This window comes from Gossypium arboreum, chromosome 13 (assembly GCF_025698485.1).
Source record: "Gossypium arboreum isolate Shixiya-1 chromosome 13, ASM2569848v2, whole genome shotgun sequence".
Lineage (NCBI taxonomy): Eukaryota > Viridiplantae > Streptophyta > Magnoliopsida > Malvales > Malvaceae > Gossypium > Gossypium arboreum.
The window spans coordinates 83495901-83515785 of NC_069082.1; the positions used below are offsets into that span (position 1 = coordinate 83495901).

The 19885-nt window shown below is 33.6% G+C and overlaps 1 protein-coding gene and 2 non-coding genes across 3 annotated transcripts; 1 reads left to right on the top strand and 2 right to left on the bottom strand.

Annotated features, from left to right (window-relative positions):
* The first annotated feature begins 1743 nt into the window (after positions 1-1743).
* LOC108463603 (uncharacterized) lies at positions 1744-2488 on the top strand. The gene is made up of 2 exons (XM_017763524.2): positions 1744-1910; positions 2008-2488. Exons 1-2 carry the CDS (start codon positions 1908-1910, stop codon positions 2341-2343), a joined length of 339 nt encoding a protein of 112 aa, XP_017619013.1. The 5' UTR covers positions 1744-1907; the 3' UTR covers positions 2344-2488.
* A 987-nt stretch (positions 2489-3475) lies between these two features.
* On the bottom strand, positions 3476-3671 carry LOC128287593 (U2 spliceosomal RNA). The gene has a single exon (XR_008278293.1). It is a non-coding gene; the product is annotated as a U2 spliceosomal RNA (small nuclear RNA).
* A 2535-nt stretch (positions 3672-6206) lies between these two features.
* On the bottom strand, positions 6207-6401 carry LOC128287705 (U2 spliceosomal RNA). Its single transcript, XR_008278405.1, has one exon. It is a non-coding gene; the product is annotated as a U2 spliceosomal RNA (small nuclear RNA).
* Between the last annotated feature and the right edge of the window lie 13484 nt (positions 6402-19885).

A 19885-nucleotide genomic window follows, 5' to 3' on the forward strand; every position in this document is an offset into this window, starting at 1 on the left:
TCTTTATGCGACCACATCAGTATGTCATAATGTAATAAGTGTTAGACTAAACATGAGAGTTGAATCAAGGTTTTATATGTATTTTAGTAGTTCCTCTCTCTACTAATCCAATTATGATATATAATCTATTATCACTTATGATTTTTTAAGTTTGAAAGCGGTGGTAGAGCCACATGTGTGATTGTAGGAGCAATACAAAGAACATTTTTTAATTTATATAATTGATATATTCATCTCACAAAAGAATTTGAAAATAAATTATTAGCTTAAGTACTAAAAAAGCTCTTGTAGACTAATTTAAAAATCAAACTAGCCCTTAGTTGAAAAGTACAATTAATTTAGCCTTAATTGAAAGCTAGTAATCCAATTGAGCCCTTCTATTATGGCTTTCTGTCGAAGCCCTGACAGTTTACATGTTGACATGATAGATGACGTGGAAAAAAATGATGATATGACGATTAATGTGAAAAATATTGATACGAAGGGCTTAATTGATTTTTAATTATTTTAAGAGGACTTAATTGATTTTTATTTGAAGGATATAAAAATTGTGGAATGGAAGCTTTTTCTGCCTTTTGGTGACATTTGTCTTATTTTCCACTCTATACCTCTCTACCGAGAGATCACAAACTTTCCGCGACTCAGAAAAGAAACTAGACAGTGAGTTGTATGCGCTCCTAATAACCTACATTTGTTTCTCTTAGTCTTAATTCCTTGTTTCTTAAAAATATTTAAAAAAAAAAAAAAAAACTTTTCAAAAACATTGTTATACTAATCAACCGATATAGAAAAAAATGTTAAACTTATCAAAGTTGTTCATGGAATGAACAGTCTAAACCTTATTATCACAATGACTAAAAATAGAGAATCTAATTCCAAAACTGAATTGAAAAGATATAGAATATTTAAATTCAGATGTCTAAGTTTATTTGAATTTAGCTTTAGTTTCACACTTTTGAAACTTCCTTTTAACATTTCAAATTATTAACAATTTAAACTAAAAAATTTTATAATTGTTTACATGCAGTATTTATCATATTTGGGTTTTGAATGTTTATATCTATAATTTTTATTTTAAATATGATCACATTCATTATTATTAATAAATTAATTAAATTAGTAGTTAATATTCACCTCTTTAATAAATCTATAAAACGCGAAAGTTTAGGCATGGAATTCGCTCAAATGAATACTTTAAAAATTAAAAAATAATAAAAATAATAGGAGATTTGGATAAGCATATTGTTTAGCCAATGGAGTTGGTTGGTTTGAGGTAAATCTTAGAAGGATAATTACAAAAACAGTGATTCAGATGATTAGACAAGCATGATGTTTTCCCAATCGAGTTGTATTTGGTTGAAATCTTATGCACTTCAAAGAGCTAATAAAATATATAAGCAAAAAAAAAAGCGCTAATAAAATCCTATACCATATCCCTAGGCATGCTGATCATTGTAGCTTCAATGCTAGTTTTTGATAGGCTATTCCAATTTTCCCCTTTGTAATAGATTTTATATATGGACCATGGACTATGATTTCTAAGATTTTACATATGGACTATGGACCATGGACTATGGACTACAGTTTCTAAGATTTTACTTATGGACTATGGACCATGGACCATATATGGTTTGTATTTCAGTGTATGTGATGTCAACCTCCAACTATAAACCAAACTCTATCCCATTTCCCTACTTAAGCAAACCCAATGTCCTAATCATTAAATACCAAAACAGTTGATATTGAAATATAATAATAAGTTTGTTTTCAGTTTTTTTTCTTTTTTGAACAAAAACTTTATCCCATCATATGTCATAATAATTGCTTATAAGTACCAAAACCCTTTCATATTAAGTTCTTGTTCATTCTCCGCCTTCTAATTCTGTTTTTATTTACTTGTTTCTGATATGGTAAACATCCTTTCCTTTCAATCATTTCGGTCTCAAATCCTCTTCTTCATCCATCATTCACCCTTTTCTTTTTCATTTTTTTGGGCAATTAATACAGGATGCAGAGAATGTTCTTGAAGCCATGAAAGTTGAACTGGAAGGGATGCGATATGAGAATATATACATGGAAGAAAGGCTAATAGCTTTGGAAAAAGCACTCGAAGAACATAAGAGATTGCTTGCTGAGTATAAAGCCATTGTAGAATTGACTGATCATTTACTGAGTGACATTGGTGTTGATGCAGGATTTGATAACGAGAACAACGGTAGTTTTGACGAGGAAACCATCAAGAGCTTGATAGAGGAAGCTGTGAGGGACTTCACTGAAGCACTGGACAAAGCTCAATCTCGCCCGGGCCGCCCTGGAGATGGTGGTGCCGATGGCCAAGCTTAGCAGCTCAAGTGGTGTTTCAAACCAGCTTAGCAGCTCAAGTGGTGTTTCAAGGTTTGGGTCAAGCTTGGGGGTTAAGTTGTGACGTTATATACTATGCTACTTTGGAAGGGTTTAAATCAATAAAATTATTAGTTTCATTTTTTAATGGCATATCCATACATATTATAAATTTATTCATGTTATGAGTTAATTGGGTATAAACTCAATTGGGAAAAGATGAAAACACTCTCACTACTCGCATAATAAGATTAAAATTCAGACTTCTTTAATTTTTTACATTTGTATTTTATCATTCAATCAAACTTATTTAGGTTAATTTTTTAATAAATATGTTTGTTAAATTGACATTTCCTTTTAGTGCTATTGGTATACATCCCTCTGTCAGAGGATTTATGGCACAGTTATGAAGAAGCCCTTTGCATTGAAGCCATCCCTTCATGGGTGTATTTGTGTTACAGGTTCCTTGAACTCATTTGCAGTGTCTGAAGTGCAAATCCTTTTGCCATTAGTATCAAATCCTAGTAACTTCGCTAGCTATGGTTCATGGAGAGATCAGAAAAAGAATTTATAAGCCTAGTTATGCTGGAAAAGTAGACCTCAATAATCATAGTTTTAATTACTAAAAGAGAGAGGTCACACTTTTGAAACTAGCAATGATTAATTAATTTTGCCTATGTTAAAACCCAAAACAGATAACACTCACACCTTATCAACTCCACTGTCAAACTGATGCAATTGTCACTCATAAAATAAACAAATGAGACTTGTGCAAAGCTTGAAATCGCTAATGGATGGTCTTTGAAGTGCAACCTTTAAAATTTCCATCTTTAATACGATAAAATTCGGATGAATTTAGTTGACTAATTTTATTGTACATGCATTCCGTATTCATATATTTTTAGGAAGTAAATAAGTTTATATCCGCTTTAAAATACTCCAATGTTTGCATATCACACTATTCCAGATTGGATGGCGTATTAGTTGCTTACAGGTTCCAGTTCGACTACAATTTCTTGCTTAAAACTCTTAAGTCTGATTAATAGTTCATCTTTGATTTTTATAATAATTTTTATTAATAAAAATGCTACGCTGAAACGAATCTGGAGATGAGCAATCTCGAACTAAAAATTAGGTGAGGCGCGCCAGGCCCAAGCAGTAGTGTAACGCATTGGTGACGCTCGAGAGCCCCAGTAGCAAGCTACTGTCATACACCTTCCCCCTCAAAAAATAATTTTAATATCTTGTGAGTCGAAGGCCCACGTATCAGATATTAAACTGATAAGAACAGAAACTACACTTGATCTTAGCCTAAAGGCCGTGAAAGGTATGCCATGTATAGTCCAAGCCCGCTTCTTTTATAGCTGCTTTTCGCGTCGTCGCTTTGTATCTTCTGGATGTGGGATTTAGACGATGTATACGGGAAATTTTTTGTAAGCTGCTTCTAAAAGCTAATGGCGAACACCTCGGATTATACGGGAATTTTCATATCCTGAAATCGAAAATGGCTTTAAAATTGAATCAGAAGACAGTCATGCAAAGATGGGGACTACTGTTTCATTGGAGTCAAACTTTATTCATGTGAGACAAATCTCTGCCTTCCATTTCTGGTTTGAGCATTTTTAACATCATAGGGTATATGGTGAAGAAAAGAGGAGAATTAAACAGAAGAAAGATGTACATAAGCAAATGATGAGCTTATGAGTTTTTATATGAAAAGCAAGAAATAAGAGTGAGGTTTTTCTTTAAAGTTTGAGGCGTCCAGTTAGTTTCATATAATCAGCCAAGTTGTTCAACACCATTATCAAAGAATCTAGATATGATACATAGTATTAATCAATAATTTTATCAATGTTAGGTGGTGGCGTGAGTGAGGTTGATGAAGGTGGAGGCTGTTAGGTTTTGGGTTGAATTTCGGTTTATGTGATGGGATGGGTAAGGGATGCTATGCTATGCGAGGGGTGAGCAGCTGAAGGGGAATTATATGGTGATGGTGTTTGGATGTGGTGCTGCTGATTAGTTGGTGGTAGTGAGCACGTTTGGGGTCGATAATGATATCAACGGTGATGGATGGCGGCTGCTGCTGCTGGTGGGTTAACCCGGTTTGTAGAAGAATTTTGTAATTTTTCGGAAATTTTATAATACTGTTTTTTTTTTTTTTAATGAGATATTGCATTTTTTTTCTACTATAATAAAATTAGTGAATAAAATTATTAAAATAGTTCTCTAATACTTAATATATTAAAATGTAATTAAAATAGAAAAATAGAAGAAGGTCACCAATTTTAAAATTAAGGCTCATGGTGAGCGTTCAATCGAATTGAGTGAAAAACTTTCGAGTTAATCGATTTGACGAGCCCTATTTTATCATCCTAACTCGATTTGAAATTTTTGAATCAAGTCGAGTGAAATAAAATTCGAGTTGAATCGAATTGAGTGAAATTATTTGAGTTAAATTAAAAAATTAAACATGTTAAAATAAAATCTTATTACAATATTAACTAATTTCCTTTTAGAGTACATAAATTTAAAATTGTATATATTTGAAAACTCTTCCAAAATAAATAAGAAAGAAATATTTTAGTATGATAAGCTTGAATTGGCAATTTACTCGTTTAGGTCCTCAAAGTTATTGTTTTGACTTTTTTAAATAAAAGTTTTTATATATTATAATTTTAAAGAATCTTGAATTTTTTATAAATATTTAAAATTTATTTTGAATTATTTGTTGAAAGTGATCAATTTGCTCATTTTCAAAATTGGTAGGGATCAAAGAGATATTTACACAATCTATTATTTGAGTTATTCAAGTTGTTCGAATTGTAAAATTTAACTCGATTCAAATTCGAAAAATTAAATTACTTATTTAAATTAATTAAATAATTAAATAATTCAATTCGATTAACTTGAAATTTGAAAAAAAAATAATGTAAAAGAGAAATCCAAAAATTAAAATTTAAAGAATGGAAGCAGGGTCCATGTGATGAATTGAAGACACATTAAATGGGGTTTGATGATTTCCAAATTGATGAAAAGGAAATTTGGTATTGATAGTTAAATTTAATAAAGTAGACTTCATTTAGATGCACAACAACAATATTTTAACATTCTATCTTCAAACTCAACCCTCTTTTAAATGTTAGCATAAAAACCCTATAAACAAACTCAAAATTGTAATAATCGAAGAATCTTAAAGAAGAAACCATATAAAGAAGCTTATTCTCACTAATTCTCTACAAATAAGAGAACATGATATGCCATTAAATTGCAAAAGGCACTTGTTTACAAGTTCTGGGTGTTAGTTTGCCTAATTATATAATTAAAAGATTAGTTATTCATTTTAAAATAAATATCATTCATCTTATTAAATTGTTACATCTTTTAAAATAAATTCTATAGCATTTGATCAGTTTTTCTACTTCAATTAGAAATTATAAAATGTAATTCATTTTACTAAAAGATAAATATAAAAATATTTAATTTTTTATACTTTCATAAATCTAAAAGCTTAAGTCCAATAATGAGACTTAGAAAATTTTGACTCAAAACCAATATGATTCTCGTCATCACAACAAAAGTACAAAACCATATTTGGCTTTTGTACTAATTTCTTTATGAAACAATAGCGCTTTTGTGAATTAATATATACTTATAAATTTGTTTCACGCCGTAAGATCGTAGTTAAATTACAATTTTAACCCCTCAAAGTTTTGACACTAACTAGTCTTAACGCTAACAATCAGAGATTATAACCAACAGAGCCAAAATGCTAAAAAGAGACTTTAACCGATGAAGTCAAAGGTCTAAATAGCATATACAAGTTTACAACCAAAAGTAACTTTGAAAATCATTTAAACTTGAATTGGGTGAGGTTCGCCAGGCCAAAGCAATAATGCAGAGCTTGGGCGACGCCTAAGAGCCCCAGTAGCAAGCCACTGTAATGGATCCTCCCCCTCTAAAAATAAATTTATATCGTATGAGCCAATGGCCCACGTATCAGACATTAAACTGTTAAGAACAGGTACTACACTCGATCTTAGCCAAAAAGCCGAAAAGGGTATGCTTTCGATTCTCACGGTTCGCTCTATTTAAACCAGCTTGTCGGCTATTCTCAGGATCGCTTCCTGATGTGGGATTTTAAGTGAACCAATTATAAAGGCGCAGACTACTGGGGCCACACTTGATTCAAGAACCAGGGCACCACAAAAGTTATGGTTTAGGTGCCATAGTTGCATCTGGGATAACACACACACAAAAAAAAAAAAAAAAAAACATCCAAGAAGCTAATTAATTAAACGAGAAAACCACTATGTTAAGGAGCAAAAGTTTGAAAAGAATGATATGAAATAAGGTGAAATTTGATGGCAATTTGATGGAGGGTGGGGTTTCGCTGGAGATGCATGCTTTGCCACTGGAATCCAATGCTAATAATATAAAATGACTAATGGGTGGATTGGATCCAAACACTGCATTTGCAATGCATATGTCTTTGCTCAAAGAAGCAGCAATGGCAACAACCGTAGTTTAGTTTTATCCATGTTGATCAGGAAGTCCTTGTGTTTGTTCAGCACTGTTTCCTGGCATGTCAAGCTCTGGAATGCTTGGATCCAACACCTTTGTAGCTTAAAAGCAAGACCCCAAGCCTATTTTTCAATATTTTTGCATAGCAATTTGCACGTTTATATTTTGGAAATTTTTACAATAAACAACAGTTTGTTTCTCTCTCATTTGTGTTTATAGAGTAATTACAAATATTGGTTTCATTATGTGCATAGCAACACATCAGTGTTTAAGGACAATTTTAGGTGCATGAATTCTCAAATTGAGTGAGCTTATATATTCTTTTTTCTGTAATCATTCTTGTGGATGTAAATGATATTGCTGCATTAGTTCTCCCTCTTATTTAAAGTAGTCCATTTACAGAAAATATTTTCTATATTTTTTTATATTTATATTACAAAAAAATAGTTTGATCAACCTAGAATGACTTATCAATGAAAAATAAGTTATTTTTCTAGTAAAACAATTACTTTTTGAAAAGCGTAAGTTATTTTTCGGAAAAGAGCTCCTTCATGGGTAATTTTATTTTTTATATAAAATTAACTTAAATCAAACTTAATGTTATTATATTGATAATAATGTTTATTTTATTTTTAAAATATTTAAATTTATTAAACCGCTTATATAAAATATTATAATTTTATAATATTTCAATTTTATTTAATAATAAATTTTAAATAATAATTTTAAATAATATTCTTCACATATTATTGAAAATATTCACATATTATTGAAAATATTTGTTAAACTAAGCTTTATTTGAAAATATATTTTGATATAACAAATTAAAGGGTTTTTGAATAAAAGTTAAAAATTAAACAAAATTGACTAAGTGATTTTTAAAAAGAAGTCTAAGAGATAAAATTTTCAATTCTTACTTAGAAAATTTGTGAAACAATCTCAAAATTAAGTTAAAATGATTTTAATCAAGTATAAATTTTTTTCAACCAGACAAATTGTTTTTAAAACAAGTCAAAATTGCTCCAGGCCAAAAAATATCGATACATTTTTTGCCAAGCAAAATATCGATACTCCTTGAAACAAACAATACCAAATTGACATTCTGACTTTCACAAAATCAGCTAAGTATCGATCTGGTATCGATACCTTTTAAATCTTCCTGGTATCGACATTTTGGCTCCAATGGTCACTAGATTTAGCATTTATGACAAAAAAATATCGATACCTTTTTATTTGGTATCAATACATCCCCAACTGCTCTATTAACTACCACAACAAACTCAACGGTTGAAAATCAATTAGAGGGTATAAATATCAGCTTCTAAAGATCCTACAACAACAAGAAAGCATATTCAAGCAAAAATTATCAATCAAACAACCTTTGTGCCTAATACTTTCATAATTTTCTTGTACACACTTGTGAGTTTTTATTGTTATTCTTTAACTCAAGTGTATTCTTGTCTATTTGTGCTTAATTGGCAAACCTTTTGATCTAGTAAGGATTATTTTTTTGTTTACTTCTTTGTAATTCTTTGAGAGTGTTTGTGTCTTAAGATTTGGGTAGAAATCTTAAAGGAGTTGTAAGGTTAAACCTTATCATCAAAGGTTGTACAAATTAGTGAATTTGAGAAAATCTTAGTTGTGGAATGCTAAGGTAGTGGAGTAGTTAATTGGGGCTGAACCACTTTAAATTGTTGTGTTCTTTGTTCTATCTTTTCTTTCTAGTTTTCCTAAATTTTTAAAAGTCAATTCACCCCCTCTTGGCTATTTCGGTTTGATCAATCAAGCTAACAATTAGTATTATTTTATGTCATCCATGATCTTGTGCTTATGTGGCATGCCACATAGGCTACTTTGTTAACCTACAATTTGACTAACGGTCAACAATCGTTTCTTACTAAAATTGGGTTGAGACTAAAGTGCAATTATTCTATTTTTATTTTAATGGAAAGGACTTAATGGCAATCTTACCATTACTTAAAAAGTCAATGATTTCATGATGGCTTTTAAATGATATTTTATTAAATAATAATATTTTATTAATTAATATTATAATACATAAAAAGAAAAGAGAGAAAGATGCTCATCTTTCTTTTTTATGAAAAGTAATGGGGAAAAATTTTCTTTCATCATTTTTCCTTCAAATTCAAGTATAAGGTATGATTTTTCTTCAAAATTTTCATAGATTTTGAATCTTTGAAGCTTGTGTTACATATTTATACCAATAGTTTTTATTTTATCAAGTATATTAAAAGTTGACATTAAAGGACATTGATGGAAGCTTAGAAAACTTAAATGAAATAAGTATATTTTTGGAAAAGAAATTATTAGAAGATGAATTCTAGCTTGTTAGAAGTGTGAAGAAGAAATAAAAATGGATAGAAAGTTTACTTGGTACATTTGGCCATGATGAAAGGGAAATAGAGAACCTTGGCCACTTTGTGTAATATTGTTCTAAATGATAGCTAGTGAACTAGTGAGTATTAAGACGAAATTGAAAATGGATAATTGAGTTGAAAGATATGCGAATTTCGGACTAGAAAACTTAAGTTGTCAACCTGATTAACCATGCATATTTAAGTTCGTTTTTATTAGTTTTAATACTAGAATGGATAAATGACATTGTTTCGTATTGAATTGCTCCTATTGTAGCTAAAAACGAAGCAAGTATCTTGAAAGAGAAAGGTAAATAGAAGGAGTAAAGTGATTGAAACTTCGATTTGTGCTAATGTCTTATTTTCATTACATAATACTTTAGAATATTTAGTTTACTATGACTCTTTCTATTAGTTTTATTTTATTTTATTATTTATGAGTTTTGGATGAGTTTTAATGATTTAATTAATATTTATAAAATTATGTTTCGAGATGAAATCTATGTTGTTTTTTTCAAATGGTTAAATTAGCAAATTCATGGTTATGTTTTGGATTTGAGTATTATGATTTTAGATGATTAAGCAAGAAAATGTTTAATATGTTTTGAATTGGAAGCCTAATTTTACATTAGGCGATATGTGATATGAACATGAAATGAAACTAAAATGTGAATTATATGAAAATTAAATTGAAAAGGGTGATGCCATAAAGTCTTTATATCATAGGATTTAGAACTCCTCAATTCCTAGAGGATCGAGGGAGGAAAGGCCAAATTGATCAGTTATTATTATTAGCCCCAATTCCCAGAGGGTCATAGGCAGTCCAAATTCCTAGAGGGTTGTGGACTAATTTGATAGCCATCATTGCCGAACAACTCGGGGTGACAAATTTGTGTATCTGGTTATGAGTCTAAGCTTTAGGACAAAGTCTAAATTAAAACAAAAACAAAAGTTGAATTTATTTGAATTTTCATATTGTGTGAATTAAATTAATTACGCGAGTTTGAATTTAATTAAAAACTTATTTTTTTAATCAATTTGTCAATATTGTAATATTAAAGTTTATTAATATTAAAATTTTCTTTTATTGTGATGTTATTAATGATATTTGTAATCATATTTTAATTTATTTCTATCAATTAATTTATATTCAATACTTATGTAATGATTTATATGATATTAGCACCACCGAGCAGAAAATTTGTTCAACATACGGTTTGTCCATTTTTTCGTGCACAAGTGGTCAGGTTCGGTTGGTCGTTCTAGCAGCATCCGAAGATCAACTCAAACAATGTTGGTGAAAAGTTTACTTTATAGTTGATATAAATGACAAGTACCTAAGCTTGTATATATATAATATTGTGTCGTAAACTGAATTTAAATATTCTCCTTATTTGCATGAGTCACAATCTATCAAACCAAATAATTCACATCTTTGATATAAGTAAGCACATGAATATGACAATTAACCAATTTATTCATCAATATTTGCATGAGAAATGAACTATGCATACCATTACTTATATCTTATTAACCATCATCATCAACTATATAATGTATATGCAATTTACATTATGGCATAAATGTTCTATAGTACTCTTATTGTAACACCCTCTCACCTGTCTTCATCACCAGTTTAGAGTTGTGGGATGCTACAATAGATAATCAATCCAAAACATGCAAGTTTAAATCAAAATTTAATATAATTCACACAAAAATTTAGGCTAAGTATTATTTATTGTATACATGCTACTAGCCTTAAATTGAGTTTTTGAGACATTAAAATAGTTTGAAAACAAGTAGGGACTAATTTGAAACAAAATAGGAAAATATAAGAAACTTTGAAATTTTTTGAAAACAAGGGGCACATGGCTATGTGGCTATTCCATACGCTCGTGCCCATAGCTCGTATAACTCATGGATTCCATGTATATCAGGGTCACACAGTCGTGTCGCTAGGCCTTATAACTCACTGATGCCATATGGAAAATCCTGCATACAAAATCAAGGTGACACACCATTTCAACCTATTTCTGTAACAGCCCGATGCAGGGCCTAGTCAGAATAGTGGTTTCGGGACCACAAATTTGACGAATTATTTTATTTTTAAAATAGAGTCATACCCTGGTTATTATAGTGCATGAAAAATTTGATAAGCTAATTTTAACGTTTGTGAGCCCAATTGCGAAAAAGGACTAATTCGCATAAAGTGCGAAAGTCCTAAATTGATAACTAAATGTGTCAAATAGCTAGAGAACCAAAAATTGGGGGTCTTTAAAGGGCAATTAGTCCCTTTTAAAAGTGCTTGGCCGGCCATAGAGTCAAAGAGGGGACAAAATCTTTAAGTTTGGTATGTTAGGTGACTTATTTTTTACTAAAATAGAAAAAGTAATCAACTTTCTTTTCTTCTCATCTCTTCCCACCGAAATTATCAGCCATTGTTGGGGTTTGAAAACTTCAAAAATTTCAGCAACTTTGAGCCCTCTCAAGTAAGTGATTTTGATAGTTTCTCTTAATGATTTTTTACATTTTTGAGACCCTAGAACATGAGCTTTCTAATGAGGGGTCTATTTTGCAAAATGATCAAGAGTTTAGGGTTTTGCCATGAAATGACTTGTGTTTTTTGCTGAGTTTTTATGGAAAAAAATGAGTTTTGGTTGTCTTATAAACAACTTTTGTGAAAGGTTTTAGCATGAAAACACCTAAAGGGACTATTTTGTACAAGTTGCAAAATAAGTGATAAGTGTGTGAAATAGAGAGAATTTGGAGTTGCTATAAGAGTAAAAAGAGTTCAGCTAGGCTTATGATGCGAAGAAATTCGATAAAAATCAATTTTCGAGCATAGGGGCAAAATGGTTATTTTACCAAAAGTGTAAATTTTTAATTGCCTAATTGTAATTAGTGACTAAATAAGTGTCTTTTTGCTAATATAGATCAAGAATTTCTAAATCAGAATCAAGATAGGGGGAAAGCCAAGCAAATCGACTAAACCATATATTCGCTACATTTTGAAATCCGAGGTAAATTGTATGTAAATGATACAACTATATTGCTGAAATATGTGTTGGAATCGTTATTGAATTGATATAGCATGAATTGATTGATTATGAAATTGAGATAGTAGAACTTTCGTTGAAACCTTAGGAAGTAAACCAGATATTCATGCCTTAACATTTGGGTCACTTGTATTAGCTAGTGTAAGACATGTCTGGGACATGCATCGGCCACAATATGAAAGCCAGTGTAAGACCACGTCTGGGACATGGCATCGGCATCGAGACGAGTGCTAATGTAAGACATGTCTGAGACATGCATCGGCCTCGAAATGTAAGCCAGTACAAGACATGTCTCGGACATGCATCTACTGTGAGATGTGTCAGTTAAAACCATGTCTGGAACATGGCATCGGCACGGTTATATGAGAGCTAGTGTAAGACCATGTCGGGGACATGGCATCGGCTTCGAAGATGATAGCCAGTGTAAGATTATGTTTAGGACATGGAATCGGCACCTTACCCATGTTTGAGTATTATGGGATATCCGGTAGTGTACCGAATGGTTCAACGGTGAAAGTTATGAATTTAAGTTAATGAGGAAAGTATAACCGTATTGTGACTATTACAGATACCTAAGTAATACATATGTATAACATGTGAACTCATTGTATATGCTATGTGATTTGTATGAAGTGAAGAGTAAGTCATGCTTATGCCCACTTTGGTATCATGAGTTGTTGATAAATGGTAGACTTAGTGTTGTATATTTATTTATGTGCAACTTATAGAGCTTTATGCTTACTCCATTTCCTTTCTATTTCCTTACAGTGCTGCCTATCTAGCTCAAGGATCACCAAAAGTCAGAGATATCGATCACACTATCAACCGAAGAAATCGGTATAGTTAGATTTATATTTTTGAATATGGCATGTATAGGGCTTAGACTTTACCATTTTGTGTCTTTGAGAATTGGCCAATTGAAATTACTCGGGTTTGGAACCTTTCATTTTCTATTAAGCCTTGAATGATGGCTAACACTCATTTTGATTTATAAAAGATGTATTGTCATGGTTAAATGAATATTTATTGTGGCTGATTTGATATTAAAGTTGTGTTGTTTTGATATTGGTTGGTATTTGTATGAATCTAATAGCTTGTTTGGTTGGCTGTAATGGTTTATTACAACCTTATTTAGTGGGCCCAACTCTATTCCATTGTTTGGTTGGCTGAATAGGCTATTACAGCCCTATTCCTTACAGCCTTATTCAAGGCAAAATCATCGTTTACAATTCAGCACTCCTTCAAAGGAATACCAATTCAACGTGAAAATTTTTCCACTTTACCCTTCTCATTTCTTTCTTACATCTGAGCATTTTCTTCTTTTTTTCAGTCTGATTCCCATTTCCTTCAACCTTCTCCCTCTTTTTCAAGTCTGAAGCATCATTTCCAGCCCTATCCAAGCCTGAACCCAGATTCAATTTCAAATTAAATACCACCAAAATTTTACCCACCGATGAATTCCATTGATTCTCAGTATCTTCAAGCTCTGATTGAAATCAAGGTCAACGGTTTCAATTTCCTCTCAACAAAAATGCAGATTGAAATCCAAATTTCTCAGTTTTATCGAGAAAATCTGACTTCGGTGTGAGAGGAAAGGGCTAACGATCTAACACCCAGATGTTAAATCTGTGCTAAATCGAGTGAAGCAGTTCGCTACAAGGTATTAGATTTTGCTTTGTCTTAATTAAGACCCCCTTTTCGTTAACTATCCCAGATCCCCAAGTTCTCCATCGTCTTTGAACCTTAGTTATTTTTAGGGAGTGGTTTTTTTTTTGTTGATGACTGGTTCCTTTAGGCTTTTTGGTTGTCTACTTTCGGTTTAGGATATGTATGAATGGCTAAAAGAAAAGGGTGTTTATGATGTTGGTGGGAGTCTTTTAAGTTTGTTATTTGTCTTGATGCTGTTTTGTTTGCTGGATTTTAGGGGTGTTGTTGTCTTAATAGGTTTAGGATTTACGACTACCATTTTGGTTGGTTTACTGCTTATAGTTGATTTTTAATCATTGGTGTTGGTTTTGTTTTTGAGGCATGAGCTGGAGCAATTGGAGATGCTTGGAGGGTGAATTTTTGTGTGGATAGATGAGGATTGGGTTTTGATTGGGATCATACTTGGTTGGGTTGGGTTCATTGATGCGCTGCTGGAATAATTTTAATTGTGTATGAGTCGTGTAATAAGGTATTGATTGCGGGTCGTTTCGAGGGTGGTCTTTTTTCCTAATGGCTATTTGGGTTTATTTTCTGATTATTGTGCTGAGGAGGTCGTGGGAAGGGCTGTCTTATTGGCAATTAATGTGGTTGCTATGAGGGTTTAGGAGTTGTTTGTGATGTTGGTGAGAGTCTTTTAAGTTTGTTGTTTGTCTTGATGTTGTTTTGTTTGCTAGTTTCTTGCAAGCCTCATTTTGATCTGCATTATCCAATCAAAGGCAATATTTTTAGGGGCTAACTACCAACGTGACTTCTACACAGCCATACATACAATAAGGTTATCCACTCTACTAATACCAGTGTCATATTAGCTAGTTTAGTATTTATCATGAAACTCATAAAAATGCCTAATTTTCACAAAATCTGCTAACTTGTTTTCTTAATTTTCTAGTTTAATAAGGATCTTGTAGAAGATGATCCAGGGTTTGCATCAAGAGGAAGCTGGTGGCAAGGTACTGTATAATGGCCTATTTGGACAAAAACATTCCAATTCAAAGGTTTAACATGTTTGTTATTTTTACAGGTTTTCTATATTACTAAACTTGTTTGCCAATCAGGATATATACTTATAAAGGTACATTTGCTACTAAATCAAGATCTCCCTGAATTGGACCAATGCAATGACTGATAAATTTTGGTTTTTATCCTTAATAGGTATAGAGGAAGATATGGGCAACATTTTAATGTGTTTCAAGTTATATATATAGGAGATGGATTATATAGTAAATCAAATGTTGCAGAGAGCTGGATTGTTTATTAGTGTCTTCAACCAAGCAATTATAGTTATTTGGTCTCCCTTTTAAGGATTATCAAACTTGCTTCTTAGTGACTATATATTATTATGATGAATTGTTACTTTTGCTTGAATGTATGGTTTATCCATGGTTGAGCTCTCTTGTCTACCTTTGTTGTCTCCAATTCATTTTTTCTTTTTATTCAATATAGCCATTGACAATACATGTTTGTACTTGTTTCTGTGGATGCTATTCACTATAAACATTAAAAAACAACCTTAAGTTTGTACCACAGTTTTATCTTGTAGTCAATTCAACAGTTCTCGGTTTTGTCTCCTATTCAAAATTTGTACCCCAAAGATTAATGTAGTCTTATATATCTGCTGGTGGGATGCTTTTACAATGGTTGTTAAAGAAGGCTTGAGAAGGGACAGGTCAAATATTTTGCAACTCATATAGTTTTCTCTTTGTTTTTTAGGATTTTCATGCTGAATAACCAGAAAGCATATGTTTTTTGAACTATTACTCTACGTTTGGTTCAAAATTTTGATTGTGTCTTGGGATAATTATATAAAGAATGTTATTAAATAATATTTTTATTAAATTATATTTAATAATAATTATGTTAAAATATGGTTAAACTATTTATTATTTTTATTAAATTATTTTCAATAATAATCTTATTAAAATTTAATAACAATAACAATAATCATCTACCTTAAAAAAATTATGTTAAGGGTATTATGGTCATTTTAGTTTTTCTCCTCATGCTATTACAACATCATTCCATTCAACCAAACACAAGAATACTATTACAGTTCTATTCCATTCCATTCAACCAAACAGTTGAATTACTTATTACATCTCTATTCAATTACAACTCTATTCAATTACAACCCTATTCCATTATAGTGAACCAAACGTACTGTAAGTATGTCAGGGTGGCAAAGAGGCTTGGTAAATAGCCTTATATTGTCTAGACGGGTAGACACACGGGCATGTGTCTAGGCCGTATGTGACACACGGTCAGCCTCGTGGGCGTGTGGTCCAGCCGTGTGTCTCCTGTACGTAAAAATTTCAAGTTAGTATGCATTGTAATAAACACATGGACAGAGACACGGCCGTTTGTCTCAGCCGTGTGAAGGACAAGGCCTAGTGCACGGGCGTGTGCCATGGCCGTGCGACATTTTAGGGATGCTGACGTTAAAAACAGAATGTCCAAGTTTTTGCATACGGGCTAGAACACGGGCGTGTTATGGCCGTGTGAGGAACACAGGCCATTGACACAGGCGTGTGTCCGGCCGTGTAAAAACCCTTGTAGGTATGAATTAGAAATTAATTCTACATGGGTGTGGGACACGGGTGTGTCCCAGTGTGTTTAGGCCGTATGAATCACACGGGCCATCAGCACGACCATGTCAAAATGGTCACACGGGCGTGTTACCCTTCCACACGGGCGTTTGTCCTGTTTTAAAGGCAAATTTCATAAGGTTGGTTTAAAAACCCGAAAAAGCTCTGAATAGTTTTTAGTGATCGATTTAAGGCTCGTAGGCCCATAATAAGAAGGTTAAAGTAGAAATAGAAAAAGTTTTAATTTGGACCGAGTCTTGGTGACTTGAGGTTGGTTGTAAGCATATGTCAAGTTAGGTAATGCCTTGTACTCCACCCTGGTGTGGGTTACGGGTATGGGGTGTTACATTTAATGGTATCAGAGCTATGGTTTAGTCAATTCTAGGACTAACCTAGTGAGAGTACGAGTCTAGCCATACATACCATAAATATATATTGATAGTGTGACGATTTCTGACGATCATAATTATGTTTTTATATAGTAAATGAATCCTGATAGAGCCACGGCAGATGATGTAGAAAGTAACACGCCGGCTCGCTAGTTGAGAGTGAGCCCGTGACTATGGGCCAAGACGGAGGGGGCTAGAGAAGTCTACCCCTGAATGATGGATGCTTGGTATACGGAGTTTATTCGTGCGAACCCGAACACTCCACCTCCCCCACCTCCTCCGATTCCTCAGTATGCCCCGGTAGCTCCGCAAGATACGAACATGTTTAAAAGAGAGGAGCCTCCGGTCGATAAGATTTGGAAACAATGGGCCGAGGAATTCCAGGCTAGCATAGATGATGACCCGGAGAGAGTAGAGTTTTGGCTAGAAAATACCATTAGGGTATTTGATGAGCTATCATGCACACCTGAAGAGTGCGTGAAATACGCTATATCGCTCCTACGAGATTCAGCATATCAGTGGTGGAATACTCTCGTGTCCGTGGTACTGAGAGAAAGAGTAACTTGGGAATTTTTCCAAGAAGAGTTCCGAAAGAAGTATATTAGCCAGAGGTTCATGGATTAAAAAAAGAAGGAATTTTTAGAGTTGAAGCAAGGTAATAAGACTGTGACGGAGTATGAACACGAGTTTGTGAAACTCGGCAAGTATGTGTGAGAATGCGTATCCACTGAAGCTACCATATGTAAGAGGTTTGGCGACGGCCTCAATGAAGATATCTGAGTATTTGTTGGCATCCTAGAACTGAGAGAATTTGTAGTGCTTGTTGATAGAGCGTGCAAGGCAGAGGAGCTAATAAAAGAGATTAAGAAAGCGGCTATTGAGTCGCGAGAGTTCAAGAAGAGACAGATAGGGAAATCACATCAGTCCTCATCTAAGAGATAGAAGGAATTCACTACCCAATCGAATGCTTCAGTGAGGTTTTCAAATAGAAATAAGAACCGGCAGAACACCACTTCGAGATCCCAGACCACTTCAGTCGCAAGCGTCTGTAGCGCTCGGCCAAATAGGCCAGAATGCTCTCAATATGGCAGGCGTCATTTTGGCTAGTGTCGAGGAAACAAGAGCGGTTGCTACAAGTGTGGGTCACTATACCACTTTATCCGTGATTACCTTGAGATGGAAGAGAGAGAAAAGAAGTAAGAAATGAAGGCAAGTAGTGCTCCGCTGAGGGGTAGACCACAAAAGAACCCCGGGAGTAGGGCTAGTAGTAGGGGTACGACAAAAGATGCTGCGGTGAGGTCCAAGGGCAGAACGCCTGCAAGGGCCTATACTATTCGTGCCCGCGAAGAGGTGGAGTCTCCCGACGTGATTACGGGTACTTTTTCTATCCATGATATATCTGTTGTTGCTTTAATTGATCCGGGGTCTACCCACTCCTATATTTGTATAGAATTGATACCTTGAGTGAACATGATAGTAGAGTCCACTGAATTTGTGATAAGAGTGTCCAATTCTTTGGGTAGATATGTTTTAGTGGACCAAGTATGTAGAAATTGTCTTTTGACAATTAGAGGTCATTGTTTTCCGGCTAACTTGAGGTTATTGCCGTTTAATGAATTTGATGTAATCCTTGGGATGGATTGGTTGACTACTCATAGTGTTGTAGTGGATTGTGGGAAAAAGATAATTGAGTTTAAATGTGAAGACGGGAATGTTCTTCAAGTTGGACCAAATGGGTTAGATAATTTGCCTGTAGTAGTATCGCTTTATCTGCCGAGAAATATTTAAGGAAAGGATATGAGGCTTACCTAGTTTTTGTGCTGAATACTCAAGTGTTCGAGTTGAAGATTGAATCGGTACCAGTGGTTTGCGCCTTTACAGACGTGTTTCCGGAGGAATTACCTTGAATGCCTCCAGTGAGCGAAGTTGAGTTTGGAATTGAGTTGGTCCCCGATACAACACCTATCTCGATTACTCCAGATGGCTCCGACAGAATTGAAAGAATTGAAGGTACAGTTGCAAGAGTTAACAGATAAGAGTTTTCCGAGACCGAGCTATTCACCGTGAGGTGCTTTGGTGCTTTTTATGAAGAAGAAAGATGGATCGATGAGGTTATGTATCGACTATAGATAGCTTAATAAAGTAACAGTGAAGAACAAGTATCCTTTTCCAAGGATCGACGACCTGTTTGATCAGTTAAAGGGAGCTATGGTATTTTCCAAGATTGGTCTAAGATCCGGATACTACCAATTAAAAGTAAAAGAGCAAGATGTAACAAAAATTGCTTTTTGAACGAGATATGAGCATTATGAGTTCCTCGTCATGCCCTTCGGCTTGACTAATACCCCGACGGTATTTATGGATTTGATGGACCGCATCTTTAGACCATATCTGGATAAGTTTGTTGTCGTCTTTATCGATGACATACTGGTTTATTCGAGTGATGAGAGCGAGCACGCAGAGCATCTAAGAGTTGTGTTGCAAACCTTGAGAGTCAAGAAATTGTACGCCAAGTTTAGTAAGAGTGAATTTTGGCTTAAGAAGGTCAGGTTCCTAGGACATCTTTTGTCGGGTGACGAGATCCGAGTTGACCCAAGCAAGATCTTGGCTATTGTTGAGTGGAAACCTCTGAAGAATGTGACAGAGGTTCGAAGTTTCTTGGGATTGGCTGTGTACTACAGACGGTTTGTAAACGGGTTTCCTATTATCGGTATTCCAATAACGAGGTTATTACAGAAAGGTGTCAAGTTTGAATGGACAAAAAAGTGCCAGCAAAGTTTCAAGAAGTTAAAGGCTTTGTTGACCGAAGCACCAGTGTTAGTACAATCGGAGTCGAGCAAGGAATTTGTGATTTTTAGTGACACCTTCTTGATTGGTTTGGGGTGTGTGCTCATGCAAGAAGGCAAGGTTATAGC